Source organism: Onychostruthus taczanowskii, unplaced genomic scaffold (assembly GCF_017590055.1).
Source record: "Onychostruthus taczanowskii isolate IOZ18803 unplaced genomic scaffold, ASM1759005v1 scaffold101, whole genome shotgun sequence".
Taxonomy (NCBI): Eukaryota; Metazoa; Chordata; class Aves; order Passeriformes; family Passeridae; genus Onychostruthus; species Onychostruthus taczanowskii.
Genome location: NW_024496638.1, coordinates 1,313,125 through 1,337,891, shown reverse-complemented (window position 1 = coordinate 1,337,891; position 24,767 = coordinate 1,313,125). Strand labels below are relative to the sequence as shown.

Genomic DNA, 24,767 nt, shown 5'->3' with positions numbered 1-24,767 from the left:
TGGGCAGGTTTTGTTGTTGTTAAGGTATAGTCAGTTACTTCATGGGTGCAAATCTTTGAGGGGAAACAATTTTTAAAAAAAATCCTAATATGTGTTCACTGTCAAAACTTTGTAGTAACTAATACGTGAAACTATTCAAACTTTTTTGTTAATTATTTCAAGCTGAGCATTCTTTTGAACTAGTGTCTCAAATGGCCTGTTGTTTAGCTGTGGATTTCAAGGAGGATAAAGTCTTTAAATTTAATAAAATAACAGCTGGTGGTTTTTTTTAGCAAAGAATGCATAGTAGTGTAGATTTTAATTTTTTTTTCATAGTAGTTGTTTTCAGTTTAGTAGACCTGCAAGGTCAGTTTAACTAATTGTACAAAGACCTGTGTAATTTCATTAATTGCTAAATCACTCTGTAACCAAAGTATTATTTCTTTCTCAGACTTGGCTTGTAACAAGTCTTTGTAGCTGATTTTAGACTCCTTTATCTTAACAGGTTTTGAATTGTTTCTATGTGTACTTTTCCTGTTTTAGATCTTTAGCTGAACCAGCCAGTTTTAGACTGTTTCTATGACTGATGGGAAGTCCTGATGGTCTAAAAGCAGGAATGCCAGATTGATTTTTTTCTATACCAAAATGCCTCTTCTGGTTTTGTTATGAAGGCAGTCAATTTCTGGTGGCATCCTGGTGCTTAATTCCTTACATTCTCTGAGTTTTCTGTATATAAGAAAGAAGCTCACACTGGTATATAAAATATACCATATATATATATTTCAAAAGTAACTAACAGTGTATAGGATCAATTTCAAAATGGCAGTATTTTTAAAATCAGTATTTGCACCTCTGTGATTCTAAAAGTAAATGCAGTTTTTCCTGCAGCAGTGATGCACATTTTGTGGTCACATTTCTTATTGTGGTGGGCAGCTGGGAATTCAAGGCATCAGTTCTAGCTCCATAAACCTGGGACAGTTATTTGGGGTAAGGCAGCTTTTGTGGATGTCTAATTCACTGAGAGGAGTGCATTTTAACCTTATATACATGTGCTTTATCTGTTACATTTACTTAAAGTAAATACTTAAGTAATTTACTTAAAGCTGACTTTTTCTGGGTTTTTAGTGTGGACAGCTGGAAGTGAAATACATCACCACTGCCTTGATAAATAACTGGATTCTTGGCAATGCTCTTTGTTTTCTGGGAGTTTCCTCTATTACAGATTACCCTAGTCAAACTGTACTCTGACCTTGGAAAATGAACTTGAGGAAATCGAAGTGCTGTGCTAGAACTTAATTTTATGCTTTCTAGAATTTTTCACAGAAAAAAAGAACATTAACTTTTTACTTGAAGAGCTTTGTAACATAACATTGTTATTCTGCTAATGATGGTCTTAATGGATTTGATTATGCCCTTTATGTGCCTTTTAGAATGCATTCTACAGAATTCAAGATTTGTGTGCTTCAAATTTATAAGGTAATCTGTAAAACTGTATTTAAAGGTTACATTTTGAACCCAAGGTAGATGAGGTCAAGTTACTTCACTGCTTGCTATTAAAATGTTGCAGGCCAGTGTTCATTTTGCTGATAGAATTTCACATAGATGTTTTCTAAAACATGATTCTTGTTTTGGACGGTGAAGACCAGAGTTTAATCTCCAGTGACTCTGGTGCTTATCACAAACAAAAGCACAGTCAGTGAATTCACAGCAGTTGTTATCAGGATGAAAATTTTAATATGCATGTTAATTTTATAAGCTAATAAATACAATACAAATATGAAGCAACACATATTAAGATCCATCTTAATCTTGCACCTCTGATCTTCTGGCCGTAAATTTATCATGCCTCATTTTTTTCTCTACAAGGTAAGCAAAATAATAGGTTAAAGTAAAAGTTGCTTTCCACCCATAGTAAATATTTTATCACTACCTCATACTTCAGTTAAAAATGGTGTGTGTCAGTTCATATTTTTATTCAGTGAAGGTCAGGTATGTCCCTATACAGTGATGTTCCTTACACAATCTCAGAAATACTCAATGCCTCACATGTAAGAAATATCAAAACACTTGGCCTAAAGATTGCCCTGGCATTGTTTGCAAGTGATGGACTTAAGTATTTCATTGCTATTTTATGAATAGTGGTATTTGGATTTCCTCCAGACAAGTTTTGAGTAATACAGGATGTCATAGATGTAGAAATGAGGTTTTGAATTGTGCCTAATATGAAGAACACCGTGGCAGAACACACAAAGACCTGGCCAGACTCTGCAGCAGCTGAAATTTCCTCAGCACTTATGTGCAGCTCCATTTGCAGCATTCCCAGATGTTCAGCCTGAGGTGCCATGGCTTGCACTTCTTACTCTGGCAGCAGCTGGTGCTGACTTCTGAATAGCAGCCATTAATCTCAAGAGAGTGCCCAGGAATCCTGGAGGTGCCAAAGGGTTTCACATGGATGTCAGAACAGGCACATCCTCCACTGCTCCCTCCCCGTTCTGATAGCAGAGATGAACAGGACTCTTCCTGTTGCATTTTCAGACATCTGTGTTGAGTTTCAGTTGCTAAATCATACTTGGCTCTTACTCTTAGTGAATGACTGAACTGATTTGGCTTTACACTAGTTTAAGTCAGATGGAGATCGGAATTAACATTCAGAATTCTTCACTGATTATCAACAAACTTCAGCTTCCCTAGCATTTCTTTGTTTTCAAGACATAGAAACAGATACCATTTGCTCCAAACCTTCAAAGTATGAATTTGTCTGAAATAATGCCCTGTGTTTGGGCAAAAAGGACTAACTACACTTAAATAATGCAGAGGAGTATATTGAGCACGGAGTCTCCACTGGTTCTGTCTTCTTGGTTTCTCATGTGGATATGTTTGGGTTTGTTTATTGAAGCATCCCACCCCTGCCCAGCAGACATCTGTTTGCCTATTGTTAGCAACTTGCTGTTTATACTGTGCTTTTAATTTAGGTTTGCTTCATTATAAATAGACCATTTAGCTGGATTAAATTTGGAATTCATTTTAAGTTTCCTTGTATTTGAGGGTGAATTTTACTGCTGTTAAATTTGGGGTGAAATTTACTGCTGAGTGATGTCCCATCCCTCCTTTTTACAAGCAGATTTGGTAAAGTCCGAAACTATTGTTTTTATTTTCCTTAGTTTATTTGTAGAAAGAATGTTTTGGTGACTGCACAGAAATGCTTTTTCTTTGTTTTGGTAGTGGACGAGGCCCTGAAACAGGAGCTAGTGTTTTTTCCCTACTCTTGTGCTACTGTGGACAGATGTCTGTCAGTGGGTTTATTAATGCTTGGGGTGCTCCAGTCTAACCTGCAGCCTAAAATCAGGCTGTATATAAGGTGGAAAGAACTATAATCAAAACAAAGTATTTAAAATATATATTTAGAACCAGGTGAGCATCACATGTATACTCTCATCAGTTGCCTGTAGTCTCTGGTGCAAGAGGTAGTGTCTTTTGGTATTTAGAGAATTCTTCCTCTGTTACCTTTTTTTTTTTTCTCCTTTCTTTTCTAAGAGTGTAACTAAAAAGTGCTTTGAAGATGTTTAGCTGCAAGACTTGAAGATTCAATATGGCTACATAATTGCAATTCCACAAAATAAAAAAAGAAACCAAATCCCTTTTTCTTTTCTTTTCTTTTTTTTTTTTTTAAGATAAATATGAATTAAGAACACAATTCCCTACTCTCTTACAAATTCTTAGTGTTTTAATGTCCACTGGCCCATGACTTTGTTTCATCCTTCCTGTAATATATTTAGGAGAGTTGAATGTTGGTTTTATTCACTGTAGGTTTTGATCATGGAATTAGGAGGACACATTGTGTTTCAATATCTGCAGACCCCTTGTAGTTAAGAGTGTTGTCAAAGACTTTGAATTTTTGGAAATAATGTTTTAAGTGCATATTAGTAATTTTTTTTTTCCTTGCCCTAAGTCAGCATTGCATCTCATAACTGCATGAACATACTTCACAGTTGAATTTGGGGATTTATTTTTTAGTTTTCCATTTTTAAAGGAATATGACAGGGGTCTTTGTGTAAGCTGCTTGTGGCAATTTAGGCAGCTTAAGTCACTTAAAGTCTTTAAGGCTGACTGGTATCTGTTGACATATATTAGAAAATACTCACCATAATCTCTTGTGTATATACATCTCAAGCTACAAATACTGAGAAGAGATAAATTTGTGTCAGGTAATCTGGATGCTCATAACTTTGCAAGTGTCTTTTTTAAATAATCCTGCCTGTGGGTTCCCCAAGTGTAAATGTAATGCAATTCTTGCCAGGAAAAATGTTTTCACGTTCTCTGGGCTGAAAGAAGAATTATTATTTTGCTACTGAATGGAGTGAGTTTTTTATTCAACTTGGCTTTTTCACAGAGGCACTGGGAAATAATGTTTCCACATTTTGGGAACTCCAGATACTTGTGTAGGAATCCATATCTGTAGGTCACTTGAGGAGTTTGTTCTGGGAGTTTGGATATTTAGAATTGGAGGAGTGTGATTACAAGTCCAAGTTAATGCTCACTTTCATTTTGATGTGTTGTTTTCCTCTAAGCTGATGTGAGAGGTTGGTTCCCTTGGTTTTTTGCCTGTGACCTTTATCTGTTTCAGACTTGCCCTTTGGTTTCACATAAGCTCTACTGAAAATCAGTTCCTTTCCTTCTGATCAGCCTGACAAGGCTCTGTGGCCTGTTCCTGCAGTGGCTGGAGCTGCAGCATTTTTCAAAAGAGAAGCTTTGTTGCTTAATCTTCTCTTTGGCTGTTTCACAATGGCCTTGAACTTTGCTCATGTGTTTATGCTCCTGTCTACTGAGGATATGGCTTTTGAGGATGGCAGTGGAGATCTTGACAGCAATATAATTTTGGTTGGGTCTGAAATGTGCCATGGCTATTGATGGATAAATATGAATAAGAACGGCCAATATATTCCTGTAATTCATCTGTCTTCAGGTTATGTTTTCAGAAAGATAAATATCTAGAATTAATATTTTATTTTACAAATTCTTTGAAGTGCACCAAAGTTCAAGTCCAGGCTGGATGGAGCTCTGAGCAAGCTGATCTAGTGGAAGGTGTCCCTGCCCATGGCAGAGGTGAACTTTAAGGCTCCTTCTAACCCAAACCATTCTAGGATTCTGTGATTCCTTAATGAAGATATCCTTACACGAGCAGTATTGAGTATAATCAGATATCTTCAGGACAGGTTTTAAATAAGGACTTGTTTAAAGGGCTGCTTGGAAAAAAAGCTTGAAAAATTTGATTTGTGACCTTTTGAGTTTTGTTAAGGAGGAAAAAAAGAACTTCTCTTTAGAAAGTAAGCATTTTTTCTTTGTTGTCATAGGAAAATGGGCAGCTCTTGATTTTCTTTTGAAATTTGATTAACATTTTTTTCTTTTTTCCTCTCTGTAGAGCAGTAATCTCTCTTTGGGTATAGTCTGAGTCATGCTGTGTTTTGCTTTACTCCTATTGCTAGTACATAGTAGAGTTGGGTATCCAATTGTAGAGAAATATTCTGAAGCACAGTGCTTGGGGTTTTTTTGTCCTATCTCTCACATAAGTGCATATAAAATTTGGTTCTATACACTTCAAACATTGTTTTTAGAGGCATATTTACCTTTTATACAGAATGGCAGGGTAGATCATGTGGTAAAAATGAGCAAAGCATGGAGATTGTTAAACACTGTACTGTCGAGAGAAGTGAGATTTTCTTTTCCTACTTCAAATTTACAGAACAGTGCACAGTATGAGGATTTAATTATATAAGCCTATGGAGCTGAGTAATTCACATCGTTAAAAAAGCCAAACAAAACAAAGCCACCTTAAGATGTGCAGTTTAAACAAAGAATTTCTATTTGAATCTGTACAAAGTTGAGACTGGCTTGATGTATTGTTGAAAGATCTGTGAATGTTCATGTGAAGAAACTACCTTGCAGTTGGTGAAGTCTATTGATCATTGACTTCAACACTGAGTGTCCAGCGCTGAGAAATGGGGTTTATTTTGAGTTACTTGAAAAGGAATTTTGGCCACCAAAATGCTTGGTGTAAAAGCTCAACAAACATTCTTCAGTGTGGAGAGGGCTCGCTCAATAAAGAGGATCATAAATTTTTGGGGTTCTTTTGGTGCTATAATCCATGGTTATCTCCATAAATAGTGACCACTTTTATTAAACCATTTCTGAATTTCCAAGTACAGTCATGAAAAGGGAGGGAGAGATCTCAAAGTGAAATTGCTCATTTGCTTTACAGAATGTTTGATATGAAAGTTTTTTCACTGTGCAATCCCAAATTGCCTTAAAAAAGAAAATTGGATGAAAAGGGTGTTCTGTACACATCTGAAGGGACTGCTGTCTTGGTCAGTGTCAGGGTTTAAACTGTGGATTTGTGGGTTTGAGTTATGGATTCTCAATTGTCCTGTGTGAGCCTGTCACAATTATTTAGCAATATATACTTTGCCAGTAGAATGTTAGAGTTGAAACTCTTATTTTCTTTGCATTCCTATCTGTAATTGCGAAACCTGTGAGCTAAACATGCTGGGAGTCATGGGACTCTGTCAACCTTGCTGAACTAATAGTACCAGAGCGAAATTCTGTTATTTGCTGTGCTTTTCACTGTAGCTTGTGCTTGTGGATTTGCTGTTCCCAATGGGAAGCTGGACTCTGTAATTTTATATACTTTAAGATTCTCTTGTGTAGGGTATTTGAAGTCTTGGATGCATCTCATGCTTGAATCTCTTGCTTCTACTGGGATTTAAGGCATGGGCTGCTTTGGAAACCAGAAGTAAAAGAAACTTCTGATCCAAATTCAAAATTTAATACACGGGATTCTCATGCTCAGAGATCTTCAGTTAATCTAATTTGGATGTAAAGAATGGTGTTGCACTCGGGAGCCCCAAGGCTGGAAGAGCAGAGCCCGTGTGGAGGGTGATATTGGATGTGTGGGTGAATCTGGTTGGGCTTTCCACATGTTTCTGCCTGTGCAAGGTAAACTCCTAATTTCAGATTACCCCTTCAAAGCTCTCTCTATTTACTGTAGTACATTTGGGGGAATGACTAAAAGTTTGGTTTAGATAATTTCAGGGATGCCCTGGGATACCACTGTGAATCTTTTTGTTATTCTTAAGTAATGTGTTTTTCATACAGCACGATCACCTTTTCGTAGTTCATGGGAAAAGGCTTGGAAAGTCTTAACATTCTTCTAGCCTTATGTTAAAGAGCACGAGGCAGGTGCATCCAGTAATTTATTTTCTAAAACATGCCGTTTCAGTTTTCAAAATGTCTTTGCAGGGTGTGGTTCCACACCATTATCTTCCAAAAGCTGAGTCTTTGTCTCAAGAAATCTGGAATTACTTTGCTTCATGTAAAGTGGAAATGGAACAGCATTTTAGGATTTTAGCTGTCCTTTTCCCCTCCCAGGGGATCTCTTATGCTGATACTGACATTGGTGTAACTCTGACCCCATTGGAACTGTAGTTTGTGGGGACTGCATAGCCCTCTCCTGAATTTTGTACAATGGTTTTTAAAGATTAAATCCTGGGAAGTAGAGGAGGAGAAAAGAGCCAAGCATTTCTTTTGTCTCAGTGGAGTAGGAGGCTGTTTGGCTTCCCTGTTGCATCATCTTTCCCTTTTTTAGTCCAGTGTGGAACAGGGGCTTCACAGGTTCCCCACCAACCCATCTTTCACCTCAACATTTGTTAATGGGAGCACCATATTGACAGCCTGACCCTTTTATTAATTTATTTTTCATTTATTTATCATTTTTTGATTGGTTGATTTTTTAAAAAATTATTTCTTCTCTGCATTATAGCCTTGCTCATCGCCCTGATTTCCTTCTGGCTGGGTTCAGGTAGCCGTCGAGTTTAGAACTGTTCATTATGGATTTTTTTTGTTTGTGGCAGACACAAAAATTACTTTGAACTTTAAAAAAGCTTTACCCCTCCCTCTAAAACAGCCCTTCAATGTTTAATCTATATTGCTGATTTTTTCCCTGGTTTTTTTTCTGTGTTTAGATAGCAGACGTGTCTGTTGTAGGACCTGATATTGTGCTTATTTTGTGTGGACTTTGGAATTGCTTTGTTTTGGAGTATTTGCTAAAATTGAGCAACTTTCCATGGAATGGTACAGTAATATTTATTCAGAATATCACAGATTTGGACATATTTAGCTTCAGTTAGCCCAGTAAGCCCACTCACCCTGTAAACTGGGGTGATAGAGTACAGAGAGGTAGGGAAAAACAAAATACGAAGAGCTAGTAAGTTGAATTTTCTGCTGAAGGCATTCATCTGTCCTCAGTGAGTATTACTTGCTTAAACAAGTTTGAAATTATAAGACTGAAGTGTTCATCACTTGGCAAAAATAATAAATACAGATATATATATAATAGGAGAGCACTGAGGGGGAGGTACATGCTGGTGCTTGCTTAATGAGGGTGGCTTGGCCAGCCTTCTTCAGATATTCCCAAGCATTCCCTCTTAACAGAGTGTGAAAAATGTACTTTTCAGCTGCTAGCCACAGAGCTAAAGCTGGCAACCAGGGGCCAAGATGAACGATTAGAATAGGGCAGGGCCTCAGCTGCTGCTCACAGTTTTTGCAAGTAGGAGTATCTTGTCATTGAAATAGTTGTGCATGATGGGTCTTGTCCTGGGTCTGTTTGTGAAAAACTGTGTAGTATTAGTCATGTAACATGACTAGAATGTAGTATGTAGGGTTAAATAATTTTTAATTAATAAAAGTCATAGAAATTTCATATTTAATGCCAGCTGAGCTAGAATTCTGCTGTTTCTTGTAAGTGCAGTATGTTTAGAGTTGATGTGCAGAAAAAATATTTTTTTCTTGCCCAGGTAAACTTACAATTCAATGTTGTTTACAACTTAAAAGATCTTGCTACAGCTGCTTAGTCTCCAGAATGGGGATCCCAGGAAAATTACAGAGCTTCTTAAATCTTCTCAGCACATCTTGCAATTGTTCTACAGTTTGGCATCCCCAAGGAGGATTGCATGCTGTTCTATGCAGCATGGAATCCCAGGAAATCTTGACCAACTTTGTGTGATGAGAGGAAAAACTTCAGTGAAATCCCTCTACTTTCATATTAAAGATGGAGACTGGTTTTGTCCCATACCTTGTCAAACTGGTAATGCAAGATTCTTGCTCTTTAATTAAGTACAAGTGTATTCTCCTTTTGCCACGGTGGGTATGGGTGTGGATAGGTTTCTTCACTAACATGGACTCCAAAAATGGAGATGCCTAAAGCTACACCTAAGAAGTTGTGCTGCTACTTTACTGTATTAGTTCCTCATCAAAATAGACTAGGCTGGGGGTGCAGGAATGTGGTAACTCTGATTGTGAAACCCTTAGAATTCATTGATTCAGTGTGTCACAGAGGCAGTTGTTTTTCAAACACCCCCCAAGTACTGTAGCCTTATTCTGTGTTAAATTAAGCTGTTATTCTGGGATCTTGCTGGTTGGAGTGGTACAGTATTGGAAAGGATTACTTTGGTATCAGCTTTTCTCAACAGTTACTGCTCTGCAGAAAGTAGCCATCCCAAGTTGAAAAGCCCGTTTTTCAACATGACTAAAGTTTTCCTGATGCATATTTTAGCTGATTTGAACATTTTTCCAAGGAAAACAAGTTCAGTATGGTTCTGAATACTTTTGTTCCTTATCTGCCCTTTCAGGGGCGTATTCCTGTACACTGAGGAGCAGCTGAGGTGGAACTCTTTGCATAGCCACACCACAATGAAGTGATTGGAAGAAGGTTTTCTGCTACTGTTGCATGTGAATAGATGCCAAGTTTCATGCAAGTTTGAAGACTGCTTCTGTATTTCCTGTGCTTGCTCTCATAATGCTTCAGCTTTTGAACTTCCTTACTGAGAAGATCCACGGTGTTGCCTGAATACAGGCAACATTTCAGAAGTATTTTTACAAAGACAAGTGAAGAAAATAACTTCAAACTGGTATTTCAAGTTAGTGCTCAGTATGTTCATTTCTTGTTAATCCTCTGTGCATTCTGCTAATTTGCAGGGTTTGCCCTCTCAGTTGAATATTTAGAGAAAACCCTGGGGGGAGAACCAGGTACTTTGGTAGAGTTTTTCACTGGGTGATTTGATTCATATCTGTAGCTTTAAAAGGGTGGCATAAAAATGGGTTGTGTCTGCTCTGGGTTAATTGATCACCCTGTGTGATCTACCCTGCTTTGAACAAGCTGTGTTGATTTGATAAGGCTGGTGCAAAGATTAACAAACTATCTGGAGAAATTAGAGATTCTGAATGTTGTGATGATCCCAAGGCTGGTTACTCTACAGAAGATGCAGAACAAACTGCAGGTTGTAATAGGAGTGACTGGATGAGGTTTTCTGACTTGTTTAAACAACCTCATGTTCTCTTCCCTTATTTTCTCAGACTACAGAGCAGTTGTAGGATGCAGCTGTGGCTTGGTTTTGATGACATTAGCTGCAAACAGGCTTATAGGGACCGTGTGTTGTGTCACATGTGTTCCCCGTGGTGGATGGATGGGGGGGTGGGTGGATGGAGGTCTGGCTATAACAGAGGAGCCTGGAAGGTTGCCCTCTGTCCCGTCAGTCCCAAGCATGGTGTGTGACCAGGGAATGCTGGCTCTCCAGTGGTGCACAAAGATCTGGTTTTGCATGAGGCTTTGTCCCTGTCTACATAACAGCACCGTTCTGCTGGGTTGAGGGACAATGAAATGCAGGAGGCCAGGCAGTGAGTGTTCTGCTAGTCCAGGTTTGGACAGGCTGTAGTTAACGATTCCAGTGCTCTGTGCACGAGGGTTTGCAGGCTCCCACTCCAGACTTTGCTGCTGTGTGTGTGATGTCTGAGCAGGGATTAATGTAGTGAAAGGAAAACCCCTGATTCTCAGAGGAGCAACAGGCTGGACCCAGGTTTGGTTTCTGGTACTTTTACCCCCTGCACCCCAAATAGGACAGGTCTGAAATGTTAGATAGATCGGGGAAGGGGAGTTACAGGGGAAGAACATGGAGCTGATGTGTTTCTACGTCCCTTTTCCTGCTGCTCCTGCATCCCTTTTGCCAAGCTGCCAAATCCTACCTTTCTCCACTTATGTTTTCTCACGCTTCCGGAGGCTCCCAGTGCTGAAGTCTGGATTTTGTACTTTGTAGTTCAAGCTCAGGGAACGCTGTGCATAAATTTAGACAACTCACTCAGGATGGTAACTGGAAGCCGACTTACTGCCATGGAGACTTGGGCTTGCTAAATAAGCTTTTCCATTTTGCCCTTGGGCATACGTTTGGTACCTGCTGGCTGGGAGTGAGGAGTCCTTTGGCTCTTGGCTTGTCAAATGCTAGGCAGTGGATTCTGCTTCCAGCTCCAAAGTGGGCTGGGAACAGTGAGAGTTTCATTCTAGAGCAATAACATTATGCAACTGTAAACACGTTAAAACTTAATTGCCTGTTTAGGATTGAGCAGCGTTAATGACAAAGCCTAGATAGGTCAGTCTGAGAGGGACACTTGAAGGAGACCTGCTGAAAAAAAAGGGATGGAATGGTAAGAGGTAACTCAGGCTTAGTATTGATCACTGGCTGGCAGCAATATTCACTTGAGTGTTTTCATGCAGTGTTGCAATTTTTGATAGAAGAAAAAAGAAAGGTAGGTTTTTTCAAAGAAAATACAGATTTTTGAGAGTTAGCCAAAGGTGGTATTAAACCTTTTCTAGATCACAGTGCTACTAGTTGGAAGGGGAGATTTTTTTTTTTGACCAAAAAGAAATCTGAACCTCTGTTTTGGTGCTTATCTTTTGAGTTATAAAACATCTTATGCATACACAGAAATAGGAAAGGAGGCCAATACACTAATTATGTAATGAGCTCCAGTGTGTTCTCACTCTGATGGGTAGTTAGCTCCACTTGGCAAAACAGCTACTTTGAGAATGAAAAGCCTTTCAATGTTGCAAAACACAAGAATTTGTCATATTTTAGGATTACTTGAAGTATTCTCTTACACTCCCTTTTAAGTTCTGGGGGTTTTGAGAATAAAAGATAAACTTGTTTCATAGAATTGATTCTATTAATGTTTGAAATAAGTTTTATGTTTCTAGCGTAGTCATTTCAGGTTGCTCGATACTTACTGGTAATTAGTTTCATGAGGTGAAAAGGAAAATATTTTTCTTTGCATACTCCATGCTGAGTTTTCTCTTTCCCATTAGCACATGCCAGAGATACGGAAAGGTTGAAAGCAATGTGTTTTTCTGCATGGAACAGGCAAAGCATAATCTGTGTTGGTGTGTGACTGTGTTTTTTCCAAAGTTGGATTTAATGGTGAAAACAAGTCAGTTTTCCTCAGTTTTAACTCTCAATATCCTTGAACTGCTTCGTAATTTCATAGTTCTAATTCTTAGCCTGAAAGAACTCAAAACCAATGACTTTATAGGTATGAAAATTTGCTTGCTAGGAACTTTGAAATATATTTGGGCTCTTGGTCACTGTGTGCTACCTAAACCCCTTGGATTTAAAATGAAGTGAAATACCCTAGAAGGAGACCTAGACATTTAAATTTTCTTTGCTTTTTTTGTTTTTTTTTTTTTTTTTTAATTTTTTTTAACACTGTATATCTGCCATTTCCCTGCAGTCATTATTTGGAATAACTGTGGTTTATATGTAGTACAAACACCATGACAGAAACTTATCTCAGATCCCATTGGTTTGCACCCCTGATGTTCTGCACTTCCCCCAGCTGTTCTTTTCCTGCTCTCTTCAGCTGCTCAGATTTGTGAGTGGCTTGCTTGATGTTCAGTCTGCAGACCAGAATGATAATAGTAAACCAAAATATCACTTGTTGATTAAGCAGATAAATTCCAATCATATATTTGGTCAGAGATGTTCCTAAAGATGTAACAGTCACAACTTCATCTTCTGTTGCCTGGAGTTACTACTTTACAGTATTTAATAATATTTGATGGATTTAAAAGGTTTCTATTTTTTATTACATATATTTTCATAATTTATATAAATTTTCTGGCCATGTGGTAGCTTGTAATTTATGGTTATTTGTGCACTTGAGTGGTGTTGCATTTTTTTGTGGAATAAGGGGTTTTTTTGCATGATCAAATTCCAAACAAATTTAGTTATTTGTAGAGCATCCCTAATACACAACTTCTATTAACAGACTTTCAGGAATTACCCCTGTTTCTTTCAAGTGTTTCCCCTAGGTTAAATACTGTTCCTGTCAGGTAGCATTTATTTGTCTGTGAGACCTATGAATTATGTTTATAATGAACATGAAGGGAACCTGTTCTCTGAAAGCTGGAATGTTCCTGGATTGGGATCTTGGAGTTCCCAAGTGTGTCAGCTCTGCCAGGCTCGACAGCTCAGCACTAATGGATCCAGCTTTTGGAAGGATGTTTACCTTGTGGCATCTAAATACTGAAGGCTGAAGGTCAGCTCTGAAGGTTGAGGTAGAAGAAATGCTATTGCTTTAAAAAATCCTGGCACTTGGGAACCAAAAAAAATCCCAGAAAATGTATTACTGAACAAGAACCAACTTACTTGCTCAGTGTGACTTTTCGTTGAGAATATTTATTTCAGGCAGCAAGAGTGATGTGTTTGGAATGATTCATTTAGGTCAGAAAGTTACTTTTTTCAGTAAACATTTCAATTTAGTGTAGAGTAGGGGTGTTTGCCAGAATGTTCTAATGAGCAGGGAGTATTTCCCTGGTAAATTCAGCAATCTCCCACCAATTCGTGTGAGTGCTCTGAAGTGCTTATTGTGAGTTCCATTCTTGTCAATCCCCAGCCCTGTGTATTTATTATTTTGATGGCAGCCAGAAACTGAGCAGAATTTCATTCTGTTGCTCTCAGTCTTCTTAATTACAGAAAAGTGACACAGTTTTGTGGACAAGTGGGAAAGTTTCTCAGGATTCTTTCCTTTTTCTTTTAATTCTTTCTGTACGTTCATCTAATGCCAAGGAAGAAATTGAGACAACACAAATTTTTTTGAGATTATATAGCTGCAAATAGTTTCTCTACTTTTGAACTGCTTAAGGAAATCTCAAATTGTCTCCCATTGAAGGTACTAAAACTAGAAAGGACATGTCTTTTGGCAGTGTCAGCTGAAACTGAGGACATTCAAATGTTCTTTCCTAGGCAGCTCACGGGACTCAAAGCAACTCTATTATGTCAAAACAAACAGCAATGGATGTGTTATGCAATGCCAGCAATCCCTGTCAGTGTGTTTATGCAGCAGCAATATAAATTCCTGTGTGCACTCTTGCTCTGGGTCACCTGACAGTGTGATGGTTCATGTCACAATTGGGATCTATTTGTGCCACAATTTATATTTACACTGCAGTATGCAATGGACTGGAACTCTGTGTCCTGTAACCATCTGAAGAGTGAATAGCCTTCCTTTCAAATACACAGCTGGTTTTTAGGTGGGGAAGCTCATACAGATAAAAGATATCTATATGTTGATGCTATGCAGTGATTTGAAGTTGAAAAAGGATGGTGAGACAGTGTCTGGTAGTCCTTGCTGTGCTCTTGATCCTGTTCTCAAGACTTGAGATAGAGGCAGGAAGAATATAAAACTTCAGGCCAGTGTAATCTCGAGAATTGGGCAATATTGATGTTTCTCAATGTTGATGTTGGCATTTTCAGGGTTTTAAAAATTACTCTTCTTATATTATTATTAATTTTAAAGGGGAAATATTCAATGTTGATGTTGGCATTTTCAGGGTTTTAAAAATTACTCTTCTTATTATTAATTTGAAAGGGGAAATACACCAAGAAAGTAAGTTCATACCAAGCTCTTCTCAATAGTACATAATTACCTAATCTGTAAAGATAAGTGAGGGCTGCCCTTGAAAAATGGCAGCTTTGGTTTCTGGTTTACCTGAGCTCATGTGAGAGCAAAAGGGGAGTGTGTTGCCAATTCCCTGGGAGTCTTGGAAGCTCCCACAGGTGGGATGTTGAAGGTGCAGGAAAAGCTTGGATGTGAAGGAGCGTTCTGCTGGGAAAGCTCATGGTAGAGTCAATATTTCTGTCAGCTCCAGTGAAGCTTGAAGTAGGTTTTTCCTCTCTTGGTTTACCTTGCACTCAGGACCCTTTTGTAACTTGTTTTGTGTATGTAAAAGTTCTGGTAGCTGTATTTACAGACCAGGTTGTTTCAGAAGTATTTCCTGGCTATTTTGGAAATAATGGGCCTTTTTTTTTTTTTTTTTTTTAAGAATGTAAATGAAATACTGCAGTGAAATACTTCTATGAATGTAATTATTGTGTTAGAGAAATGAAATAATTTAGCAGTTGAGAAAGGAAAAAAATGAAGATGTTTTGCAGTTTTTTGCTGCTTAAGTGGGGGGAGTGAAACTTTTTTCCAATGAGCAGGATTTGATTTAGGAAGAGGGATTATAGGGATGAATTCTGCATTGGTGGTGGTGGTCATATTGCTGTCTTTTTCACAGCAGCTTTTGAAAGCTTGATACGTTGTTAATTCCAGAGTTCACTCCAGGTGTCTATTGTGCAATGTATTTTTTGTCTTTTCAGTCACGTGTGTATTTTAGAATAAGGTTTACCAAATGAATATTGGAAAATGCAGTGTCTTTTGACCGTGTCTCCTTATTTTAGCTGCATGTTAGAATTTGCAGATGTGCTTAGTATAATTGGTTGATGTGACCTTTTGTTTTTAAGCATGTGCATTCTGTAATTTTGAATTTTGCTGCAGAACAGCTCCATCTTAAGCTTTCACTTGATATGCAGCTGCTGGCTGATAAGCAGTGTGTCTTGCAGAGTTTGGAAAAAGTAGAGAAGCAACAATTGTGTTTCCACTTAGCCGGCTATTTGTATTCACCTTGTCCTGCTAATCACCAGCTCAGCTGTACAAATCCATGGTTTATTAGGCAAGGCTCTTGTTTATGAGTATTTTCCTTATTTTGGAGAACAGAAAGGAGTGTTAGTTACTAGCATTTTGATGTTTTCTTATCTAAAAGCTCCCGGTGTGTTCACTGGCCACTGGAGTGACTGAAGCATATTTATTTTCACATTATAAGTTGCATTGACAAGACATGAGGGTTGCTTTCTTGCAAGGCTCTTTTCTAAGGATGGACTTGTTCACATTCACACTGTCAATCCTCATTTCCAATGCAGTTCAGATTAGAATTTAAATTTTTCCGGGGTAGGTTTGGTTATGCTTTGTGTTTGCTTCTAAGTGTGGTGTATAGTTGTGACTTTTGTTCTATTCAGAGTGTGCTCCCTGAGTTAATAGAACATTTAAATGTCTTTTCTATTCAGTTAAGTTTTATATGATTTTATTTTTAGTGAGGCTGTTGATAGAGAGGGGAAATGGTTCAGGCTGCAGTGGCTCTTGCAGATACTAGTATAATCATTTCCTGACAGAAACCCCTGACTGTTGGAGGATATTCTTTCATATTGGCTGTGTTCACTGCAGTAATAAGCATGCAGTGAGTGATGTGAGTTAGCTCCACTGTTGGAGGATATTCTTTCATATTGGCTGTGTTCACTGCAGTGAGTGATGTGAGTTAGCTCCGCTCCTGTTCCTTGTTGACACTTCACTCTGTACTATTTCACTTTGGTTGGGTTTTGTTTGATGAAATCTTTATTGAATTGGAAGAGTGAGCCTTGTAAGGGCTTTGAGCACTTGGGCTCAGCTTTCAGAAAATTCTGATTCTAATGCTCAGAGATTTCTAGTGGGACTGTAGGGAAAGGGCTGCTTCTTTCCCTTTTGTGAGATTGGAAGGAAGGCTTGAATGAAATTCCTGTATTTAGCTGTAATCTGGTACATGTCAGGATTATTCATTGTTGCTCACAATTAAATACTGACTTGAAATATGTCATGTTTGTTGGTTTCCTTATTTTGCTGTGCTTAGTACTCTGTTTTTTCATGTCTCTCTCAGCAGTTGTTAAAAAAAACAACAAATGAAAACACACAAAACTAACAACTCTTTGAAACCATAACAAAGTGTGTTACAAATACGTTTTTCCTTTTGCTTACCAGGGAAACCCCAACTCATATAATTGCCTTGAGACACAAACAAGTTTTCAAAGTCCTGGTCAAACATAGTTTGTCTTTACAGTTGGCAGCATAAAGGTTTTAAATGTTTGAACTGAAGCTGGCTTAGCATGACTATACAGTTGTATTGGCTTTGCACATCTGAAATTAATGCTTCAAGGAACTGTCAAGTGTTCATATGAATCCACTCTCACTGTGTCCTGATATTTGATGTGCTTATGTTTCTGTCTGGTTTGTTCCAGGAATTTGCAGCGCTCACAAAAGAGCTGAATGTATGCAGGGAGCAGCTGCTTGAAAGGGAAGAAGAAATTGCTGAATTGAAAGCAGAAAGGAATAACACGAGGGTTAGTTACTTGTCTTCTCCAAGCTCACCACTGTTAAAGCATCCAGCTACAGGGAGGAAAACAAGTGTTGAATTTGAAAAGCTAAAAGTATTTTTTCCCCTGATACTTGTACATGAATCCCCATGGAAGTGCAAGTGTGTGTGTGCTGATCAAGAGGGTTTGGCAGCTTGTGCACAGCTCCAAATGCTGCTGTGCAGAATCAGGAAAAGCTTGTAAGACTGCACTGCTATCTGCCATCCAGATTTCTTGTTAAAGTTTTGTAATCCTGCAGCTCTGGGATCGGAGGAGCAGAGTGGGCAGGTTGTGGTGATCTGTTTGAGCAGCTTACACTGCTAATACAGCTGAAATGTTAAAAACGAGTCCTTACGCTTGATACAATATCCTTTGTCTCTGAAATTTGAAGTTTAGAACTCTACATTTAATGTTCTAGGAAGCAAAGTTTTCTGTAGCTGTACAGAACAGGAATAAACATTATTCCTTTCTTTTTTTTTTCCTTTTGCTTTAGCTATTACTGGAACATTTGGAGTGTCTTGTCTCCAGGCATGAGCGATCCCTCAGGATGACTGTTGTGAAGAGGCAAGCTCAGTCTCCAGCAGGAGTTTCTAGTGAAGTAGAAGTTCTCAAAGCACTAAAATCCTTATTTGAGCACCACAAAGCCCTTGATGAAAAGGTAATGAAGTATGGTACCTAGCAGCTTTTCATCCTCTTTTCTTTGTGTGGGCCAGGCAGTTTTTCTACTGAAATTGTAGAAATCTCTGCAGTGTAACTACATTTGTAAATGCTCTCCTAAATTAATGTGCTGCACTTAACTAAAGCAAGGTGCTGTGGTTTATTCAAGCACTTCATTAACTGTGTTAATGTAAACTCAGCATGGTTCAGGAGTAATACATTTGCTGTAGGGACTTCACAGAGCTGCTTACCTGTACAACATCAGGATTTATCCTTTTGATTCTCTAATAAAAGAAATGGATGAGAGAGAAGAGGAGGAGGGGAATGTACTTACACTGGGATAAAAATCTGAATTAAAAGAACTCCTCCCTTCAGTTGTGCCTGATATTAGCAATACTGCTAATATCAACTAATATCAATACGCAGCTGCTAAAGTTCCCTGTAAATTTTGTTGCTGACTTGCAGTTTACCTGACTTTGTGACCCTTGTATATAAAATCTGGCAAATTATTTTAAGTGGAATTTTACCTGTTCTTCTATGTTGTAAATGAGCAAAAGCAAACACAGTCTGTGCCTTGCAGAAGGACAAGAAAATTCTGGGTATGTTTAGTTCTTTAGTGCCTAAACATACAGGTCATGTTGCTTATTGCAGAAAAAATGAAAAGCTAAATTATAAGATACACATTATTTGGTTATTTTTTTGGTAGCATGTGTTGTAATTAGGACTGACTCCAGATTAAGAAGGTTTCTAAGTGTAATGAAAACAGTGTCATTTATTGTCTGTAAAGGCATGGCATCAAGTAAAATTTATTTCCTTTTGATTTGAATGATTTCAAATAATTTGAAATTGCCCTTTCAGGTAAGGGAGAGATTACGAGTAGCACTTGAAAGGTGTAGCTTATTGGAAGAAGAACTAGGTACTACACATAAAGAGGTAAGTTTCTGCCTTAAAATAAGGCTTCATGTGTCCATTATGGGTGTTTCAGTCAATATTTGTACAGAGTAATTTATTAAGTTTCACTTTCACTTTTTCCTTTTGATTTCTTGCCAAATGGAATAATTGTTAATTTTTAACTTAGCTACTTTGAAAGAGCAGGAGAGGAAAAAGCCAAACCTCAACCTCCTAACACCCTCTCTGCCCCACAAAAAAACCCCAAGCAAACCAACAAAAAGAGACCCTGTGCCTTTAAAATAAGGGTTTGCAGTGGCATAAAGTATTTGAGTGTCTGTGCCAGGTTTTTGTAATACATACCTGGCAGTAGAATCAGTAATTGTTGTTTTGCTCCTTTGCTTTTGCAGCTGTTCCTTATATTATTAGTGAAAAAGGAATTGGCTTGAAACATGTGTCTTTAAACTTTTCTTTTAGTTAATGATTCTGAAAGAGCAAAATAATCAGAAGAAAACACTTCCAGATGGGATGCTGGATATAAATCATGAACAAGAAAATACACCAACTACAAATGGGAAGGTACAGCTGTTTACTTTGCTTAGCTGACATATGGGTTTTAATCATTAACTATAACATTTTAATTTTAAACCATAATAAAATATTTTTGAATGATCATCTAATTAAAAAGTTATTGTTATTGAAATGTCAGCTTTTGCAGTCTGTTCAATAATAAAATTATCTTTGAGGAGGGATGTTTACAGGTGAGTAACAATTTGTTTTTCAATCTAATTTGCATCATGCTAATACACTTTTTTCCCCCTGTTTAATAGAGATCCTCTGATGGTTCATTATGCCACGATGAAAACCTTGCTAAAGTGATTGAACTCCAGGACATCATAGATAAGCAAAACAAAGAGCAGACACAAATGAAAGAACGCCTCACTGCTTTGTCCAGCAGAGTAACAGAGCTGGAAGAAGATCTAGACACAGCAAGGAAAGACTTAATAAAATCTGAAGAAATGAACACAAAGTTACAGAGGGATGTACGAGAGGTGAGGAAGGAACTGTCAGGATTTGGGGAGTCACAAGTGCCATCTTTATAAAATTTTAGTCTCATTGATGCTCAGTTGAACCTTTGTTTTTGGAAGACTTTGGTTTGATAGATGAGAAGAAAATGGTTTTTTTAGGACATAATAGGTATCTGGCTTTTGCTTAAAAGACCAAAGGGTCCCATTGTCCACTTAAAAAAAAAAATCTGTCTTCAGGATAAACCTATCTGGATATTTCATTAATAGATTTAGCATTGCCAACTTCAGCAGGCTCTGGAAGAGATGCTTGATCTTATCATACATGCTTATATTATTGCTCTTGCTTCCTTTTTTGAAAGATGCACTTGGTTGAGGAATCCCTTTAATTTCAGTGTGTTTGACAGTTCCTGTCACTGCTGAATCTCTAATCTCCAGGTTTCTACATATCCTTATTAGAATAGAAAGGGGGCTTAGTTAAATCCCAGGACACTCTCTGACCATCCCCAGCAAGTCAAGATTTGCTGTGTGTGTACCATTGGAAAGGAAAGTAGCAGATCTGTGGTGTAAGGTAATAAATACCAGTGGGTTTTAATAATTAATTATTTTAAAAAGCCATTTCTTTCCACTTCATTTTTTACTGAGAAAAATAACCTGATGTAAAAAAAAATTTGAAATAATTTTATTTGAAATTCTCTCTCACATTCTGACTTCTGTTGTGTGCCTTGCCCAGACTCTGGCCCAGAAGGAGGACATGGAGGAGAGAATCACCACTCTGGAGAAACGCTACCTCGCTGCACAACGTGAAGCTACATCCGTGCATGACCTCAATGATAAACTTGAAAATGAAATTGCCACTAAAGACTCCATGCACCGACAGGTTGTGGTTTCAAATGAGATGGAGTACATTTTGCTCAGCATAAAGCTAATGGAGATAATTAATGTTCATGCTGTGCTGAAGCACTTTGCTTTTAGGGAGATAAATATCAGCTGTAATGTGCTGTTATTAGTGATTGTTTTTCAGGAGCTGGAGTCATACATTGCAGAGATTTTTACCCTGGGAATAAAGATGAGGCAGCTTTACTGGGAAGGGGAAATGGTTTTGAGAAATGTAGTGCACTTTATCTTGGGGCAGCTGGGCTGTTGTCCCTATTAATTGTGGATTTTTAAGTTACTGTATGTGTAACCTAGTATCTTTAGTTTTGTGGGTGAAAATTACTCATTCTGAGCTAAACTTTTAAGATTTGCACGGCATGTAGTGGTTTTTGCAGGCTATTGTCTTAGTGAGAGAAGAAGTTTGAGAATTGAACATGAAATAGTCCAACTTCGGAAGCCAGAAATGGTTGTTAGCCACCACTTTCTAACTAATCACTTCTTTAACTCTCAACACTTGCTGGCCATAACCCTGTGCAGAGCGAAGATAAGAACAGGCAACTGCAAGAGCGACTGGAACTGGCTGAGCAAAAGCTGCAGCAGACCCTGAGGAAAGCTGAGACTTTGCCAGAGGTGGAGGCTGAGCTGGCACAGAGAGTGGCAGCACTTACAAAGGTGAGATGGTGGCACAGTGTCCTCCAGACTCCCTCCTCCATTGGTGTCCCACTGCAGGAAATCTGTTCCTAGTGTTGGTTTGGTTACATTTGGTTTCCAGTTTTCCCACAAATCATTCAGAAAATACTTATTTCCTACAGAAAACCTTTATTTCCTACTTTTTTTTCTTTCATATCTCTGAAGATGCTCTGATTTACTCTTTCATTTTTTTTAATTGTCAATCTCTCTTTTTTTTTTTTAAGTTTTGGCTCTTTGGAACTCAAGCGGGTTTTCTGTTAACTCTTCTACATCATAAAAATATCTCCCTGAATTATTATTTTGGTACTTTTTATTAAAATTATTCAATAATAGGCATAAAGTCTTCTAAACATGAACTCTTTCTGACCCTGAATTTCTTCCACTGCTAAGCAAAGTAAGTGGGGAGTGAGAGAAGTTGTGGTACTACCAAATATCAAGATTTTAGAGGGCTACAAATAGAGTAATGAAATCTGAAGAATTATATTTAATTAACTACAAATGAGTGTTTTCAAGTGTGTGTGTGCATGTTTTCTTTCAAAGCCTTAGTTTCATTTTTTACCCTTTTATCTTTCCTGTCCCTAACTGGCTCTGTAGTCTGACCTTTTGTCTCCTGGGAGCTCTGCTGCTAAAGATGCTAAAGTTTTGGAACTTGCCTCCAAGCTTAGGAAGGTAGAATTTGTATCTTAGTCCTTGTCTCTGCTTGCTGCTTTCTGCTTTGCCATGATTACTAACAAAGGGTCCCATCGTCCAGGCTAGTGAGGAGAAGCTGAAAATGCACTCAGTCTTTACTTTTATTTATTGTTTGGTTTTCCTTCTTGGGGATGTGAATGAACTTCACTGTTGCAAGCTTGTTTGCAAATAGTAGTAGTTGATTCATGATGGTACTTAAGGGTGAGAGGTTTCATCATTTTGCCACTTCCCATCTGAACTCTTGCAAGGTCCTTTTGGTGACAGAAAAGCATCTGTTCTGCATTGTCCTTTATCATAAATGGCAGTTGTGCAAGCATGTTAGAAATATTCCTGTGCCTCAGTGTTTCTGTGCTTTTGGAGCCTAAAAAAACCCACCCAAATTCTAATTTTGCTCTCAAATTGACAGGCTGAGGAGAGACACGGCAATATTGAGGAGCGGCTGAGACAGATGGAGGCACAGCTTGAAGAGAAGAATCAAGAACTGCAAAGGGTACTGCACATCATTTTGACAAAGATAAAAAGCTGAAAGCATTAACTAATCCTCTTTGTTTCTCAGCTTTAAAATAAAGCTAGAGTTTAGGCTGGCTGATAGTGAGTCACTATACTGTGGCTAACCTTAAATCTCAAGGAAAATGTCCTGAAAGTCTCCAATAAAAGTTTGAAAGAACTTGCTGAATTAAATGACTATGGAAAAATTGTTTCCTGGGTTACAGATAATGGAATCCATTCTGAATTGTGCCTTTTTCAAATTTATTCTAATGCAGGCTTGGGTTTTTAAATTTTGGGTATTGGATCACTTATTAAAGACTCAAGTGTCCCTTAGATTCCCTTACAGAGCCCTGGAGGCACTTGCAGTGTTCCTCTGTGGAAAAACATTGCTGTTATAAAAAAATGCATTTGGATTAAAGAAAGCTTGCTGCCTTCATAACCTGGAAATTAGAGATATTGCAAATCTGAAGTTTTTTCAGCAGCTTCTTTGTATCTCAGGCTAGACAGAGAGAGAAGATGAATGAAGAACATAATAAACGTTTGTCAGAAACTGTTGATAAGCTTCTGTCTGAATCCAATGAAAGGCTCCAGCTTCATCTCAAGGAGAGGATGGCTGCCCTGGAAGACAAGGTAACAAGTCACCTTCCAGTAATGAATGTGTAATTCTGTAATGATTTGTGCCTTTTGCAATGTGTCTGTAACTTCAGCAAATAAACACAAAACCTTTATTAATAAGTAGTTGCTGTTAGGGCTCTTTTTTAGTGTGGATTTTGAAAGTATGCTCTTAAAATAATTGTTGAGGTTGTCCCTGGGCACTGTGGGTTGTTAAGAAGGCAGCTTTTAAGAAGCTTTATCCTTTTTTATATGACTGGTGGAGATTGCATAAATAGGCTCATCCAGTGTAATACAGGAAGCCTAAAGCATTGGAACTTTGACCTTTCCAGTTCAGTTTCCTTTGTTTCCCACTGCTTTTGGCTGTACCAGTTCCCCTGAGTCATTGTGGGATTCCTGCAGTTTGCTTTTCTTCTCAGGTAGCTCATTTTGGGACTTATTATATGCATGTAAATGGGCTTTTCCTGCACTATCAGTGCACATCTTGGAGCTTTCTCCTGCACTCAGTTAATCTCTTCTGACACACTTTTCACTCCTTTTCTTCCCTTCTGCTTTTGGATTTAGATCCTTATGGATTATTCTTCCATGCACAGTTTGAAGTTAGATCCCTTGTTCTTCATCCAGCAAAGCAATGGCTTCTAAAGTGGCGCTTTGCTTGATGCTGACCTTGAGTTGCTTGGTCTTGGGTTAAAATATATTTGGTTTCTTTTACTAGAGGGTGAAATGACAATCTGGGGAAATGTTTCAGGAAAAGCTGAGTGTCTTTGGTTTTACAGTCATGGCAATAAAATGCTTTGGAACGCAAATGGTGTTTCCAGACTTGTACTGAATGTTTGCTTCCTCTTGCATTCATGCATATTGCTTGAATAATAGGTGATGTCTCAGGGTTGACCCTGGCTCCCTCTTATCTTCCAAACCATAACTACATTTGCAAATAATGAGGAAAATCTACTTGTCCTTTACTGTAGTTTACAGCTTCTAGAAAAGTGTTCTTGTTGAGGCTTCCAGCCCATTCTTTTATGCTAAGTTGGGAAGAAACATTCAGGTAACATTAAGATTTTGTTCTGATCATGTGATCTTTCTTGAATTACTTTGAATTATTCCATAATTATTCCCTTTTTTTACTAGTTACACCGTGAAATGGAGATTTAAAAGGCTGCTCTTGCTATTAAAGATTTATGGAACCAGTACTATTACTAAATCCATTATTTAGAGGGCTGTACACCTGGAAGGATAAACCTTCAACTATAAGCAAAGTGAAATGATGGAAGCAATCAAGGATGTGTAATTTTAGATGCATTTGTTGACTGCATTTTTTTTGATACTCATCATGGTTATGGTTTCTAAGTGTAAAGCTTATGAGTGCCTTAATTTGTGATGCCTTTAATTTCAGAATTCACTTCTTCGAGAAATTGAAAATGCAAAAAAACAAATAGAAGAACTTCAGCATGAAAAGGTAGACTCTGCATTTCTGAAATATTGTCTTTGAACTTAATTGTTGCCTTGC

At 38.0% G+C, this 24,767-nt stretch overlaps 1 protein-coding gene across 6 annotated transcripts in view; it reads left to right on the top strand.

The window, feature by feature from the left end:
- PPFIA1 (PTPRF interacting protein alpha 1) overlaps positions 1-24,767 on the top strand; it is a 53,784-nt gene that overhangs the window by 4,069 nt on the left and 24,948 nt on the right. For 5 of the 6 annotated variants that reach the window (XM_041410964.1, XM_041410972.1, XM_041410956.1 and 2 more), the window contains exons 3-12: positions 17,220-17,321; positions 17,827-17,991; positions 18,849-18,923; positions 19,356-19,457; positions 19,709-19,930; positions 20,637-20,783; positions 21,317-21,451; positions 22,566-22,649; positions 23,147-23,278; positions 24,654-24,716. In XM_041410964.1, the coding sequence (XP_041266898.1) occupies positions 17,220-17,321; positions 17,827-17,991; positions 18,849-18,923; positions 19,356-19,457; positions 19,709-19,930; positions 20,637-20,783; positions 21,317-21,451; positions 22,566-22,649; positions 23,147-23,278; positions 24,654-24,716 (1,227 nt within the window). Of the gene's footprint in view, positions 1-17,219; positions 17,322-17,826; positions 17,992-18,848; positions 18,924-19,355; positions 19,458-19,708; positions 19,931-20,636; positions 20,784-21,316; positions 21,452-22,063; positions 22,139-22,565; positions 22,650-23,146; positions 23,279-24,653; positions 24,717-24,767 lie in introns of all 6 variants that reach the window. The other variant, XM_041410999.1, reaches the window with a different exon arrangement.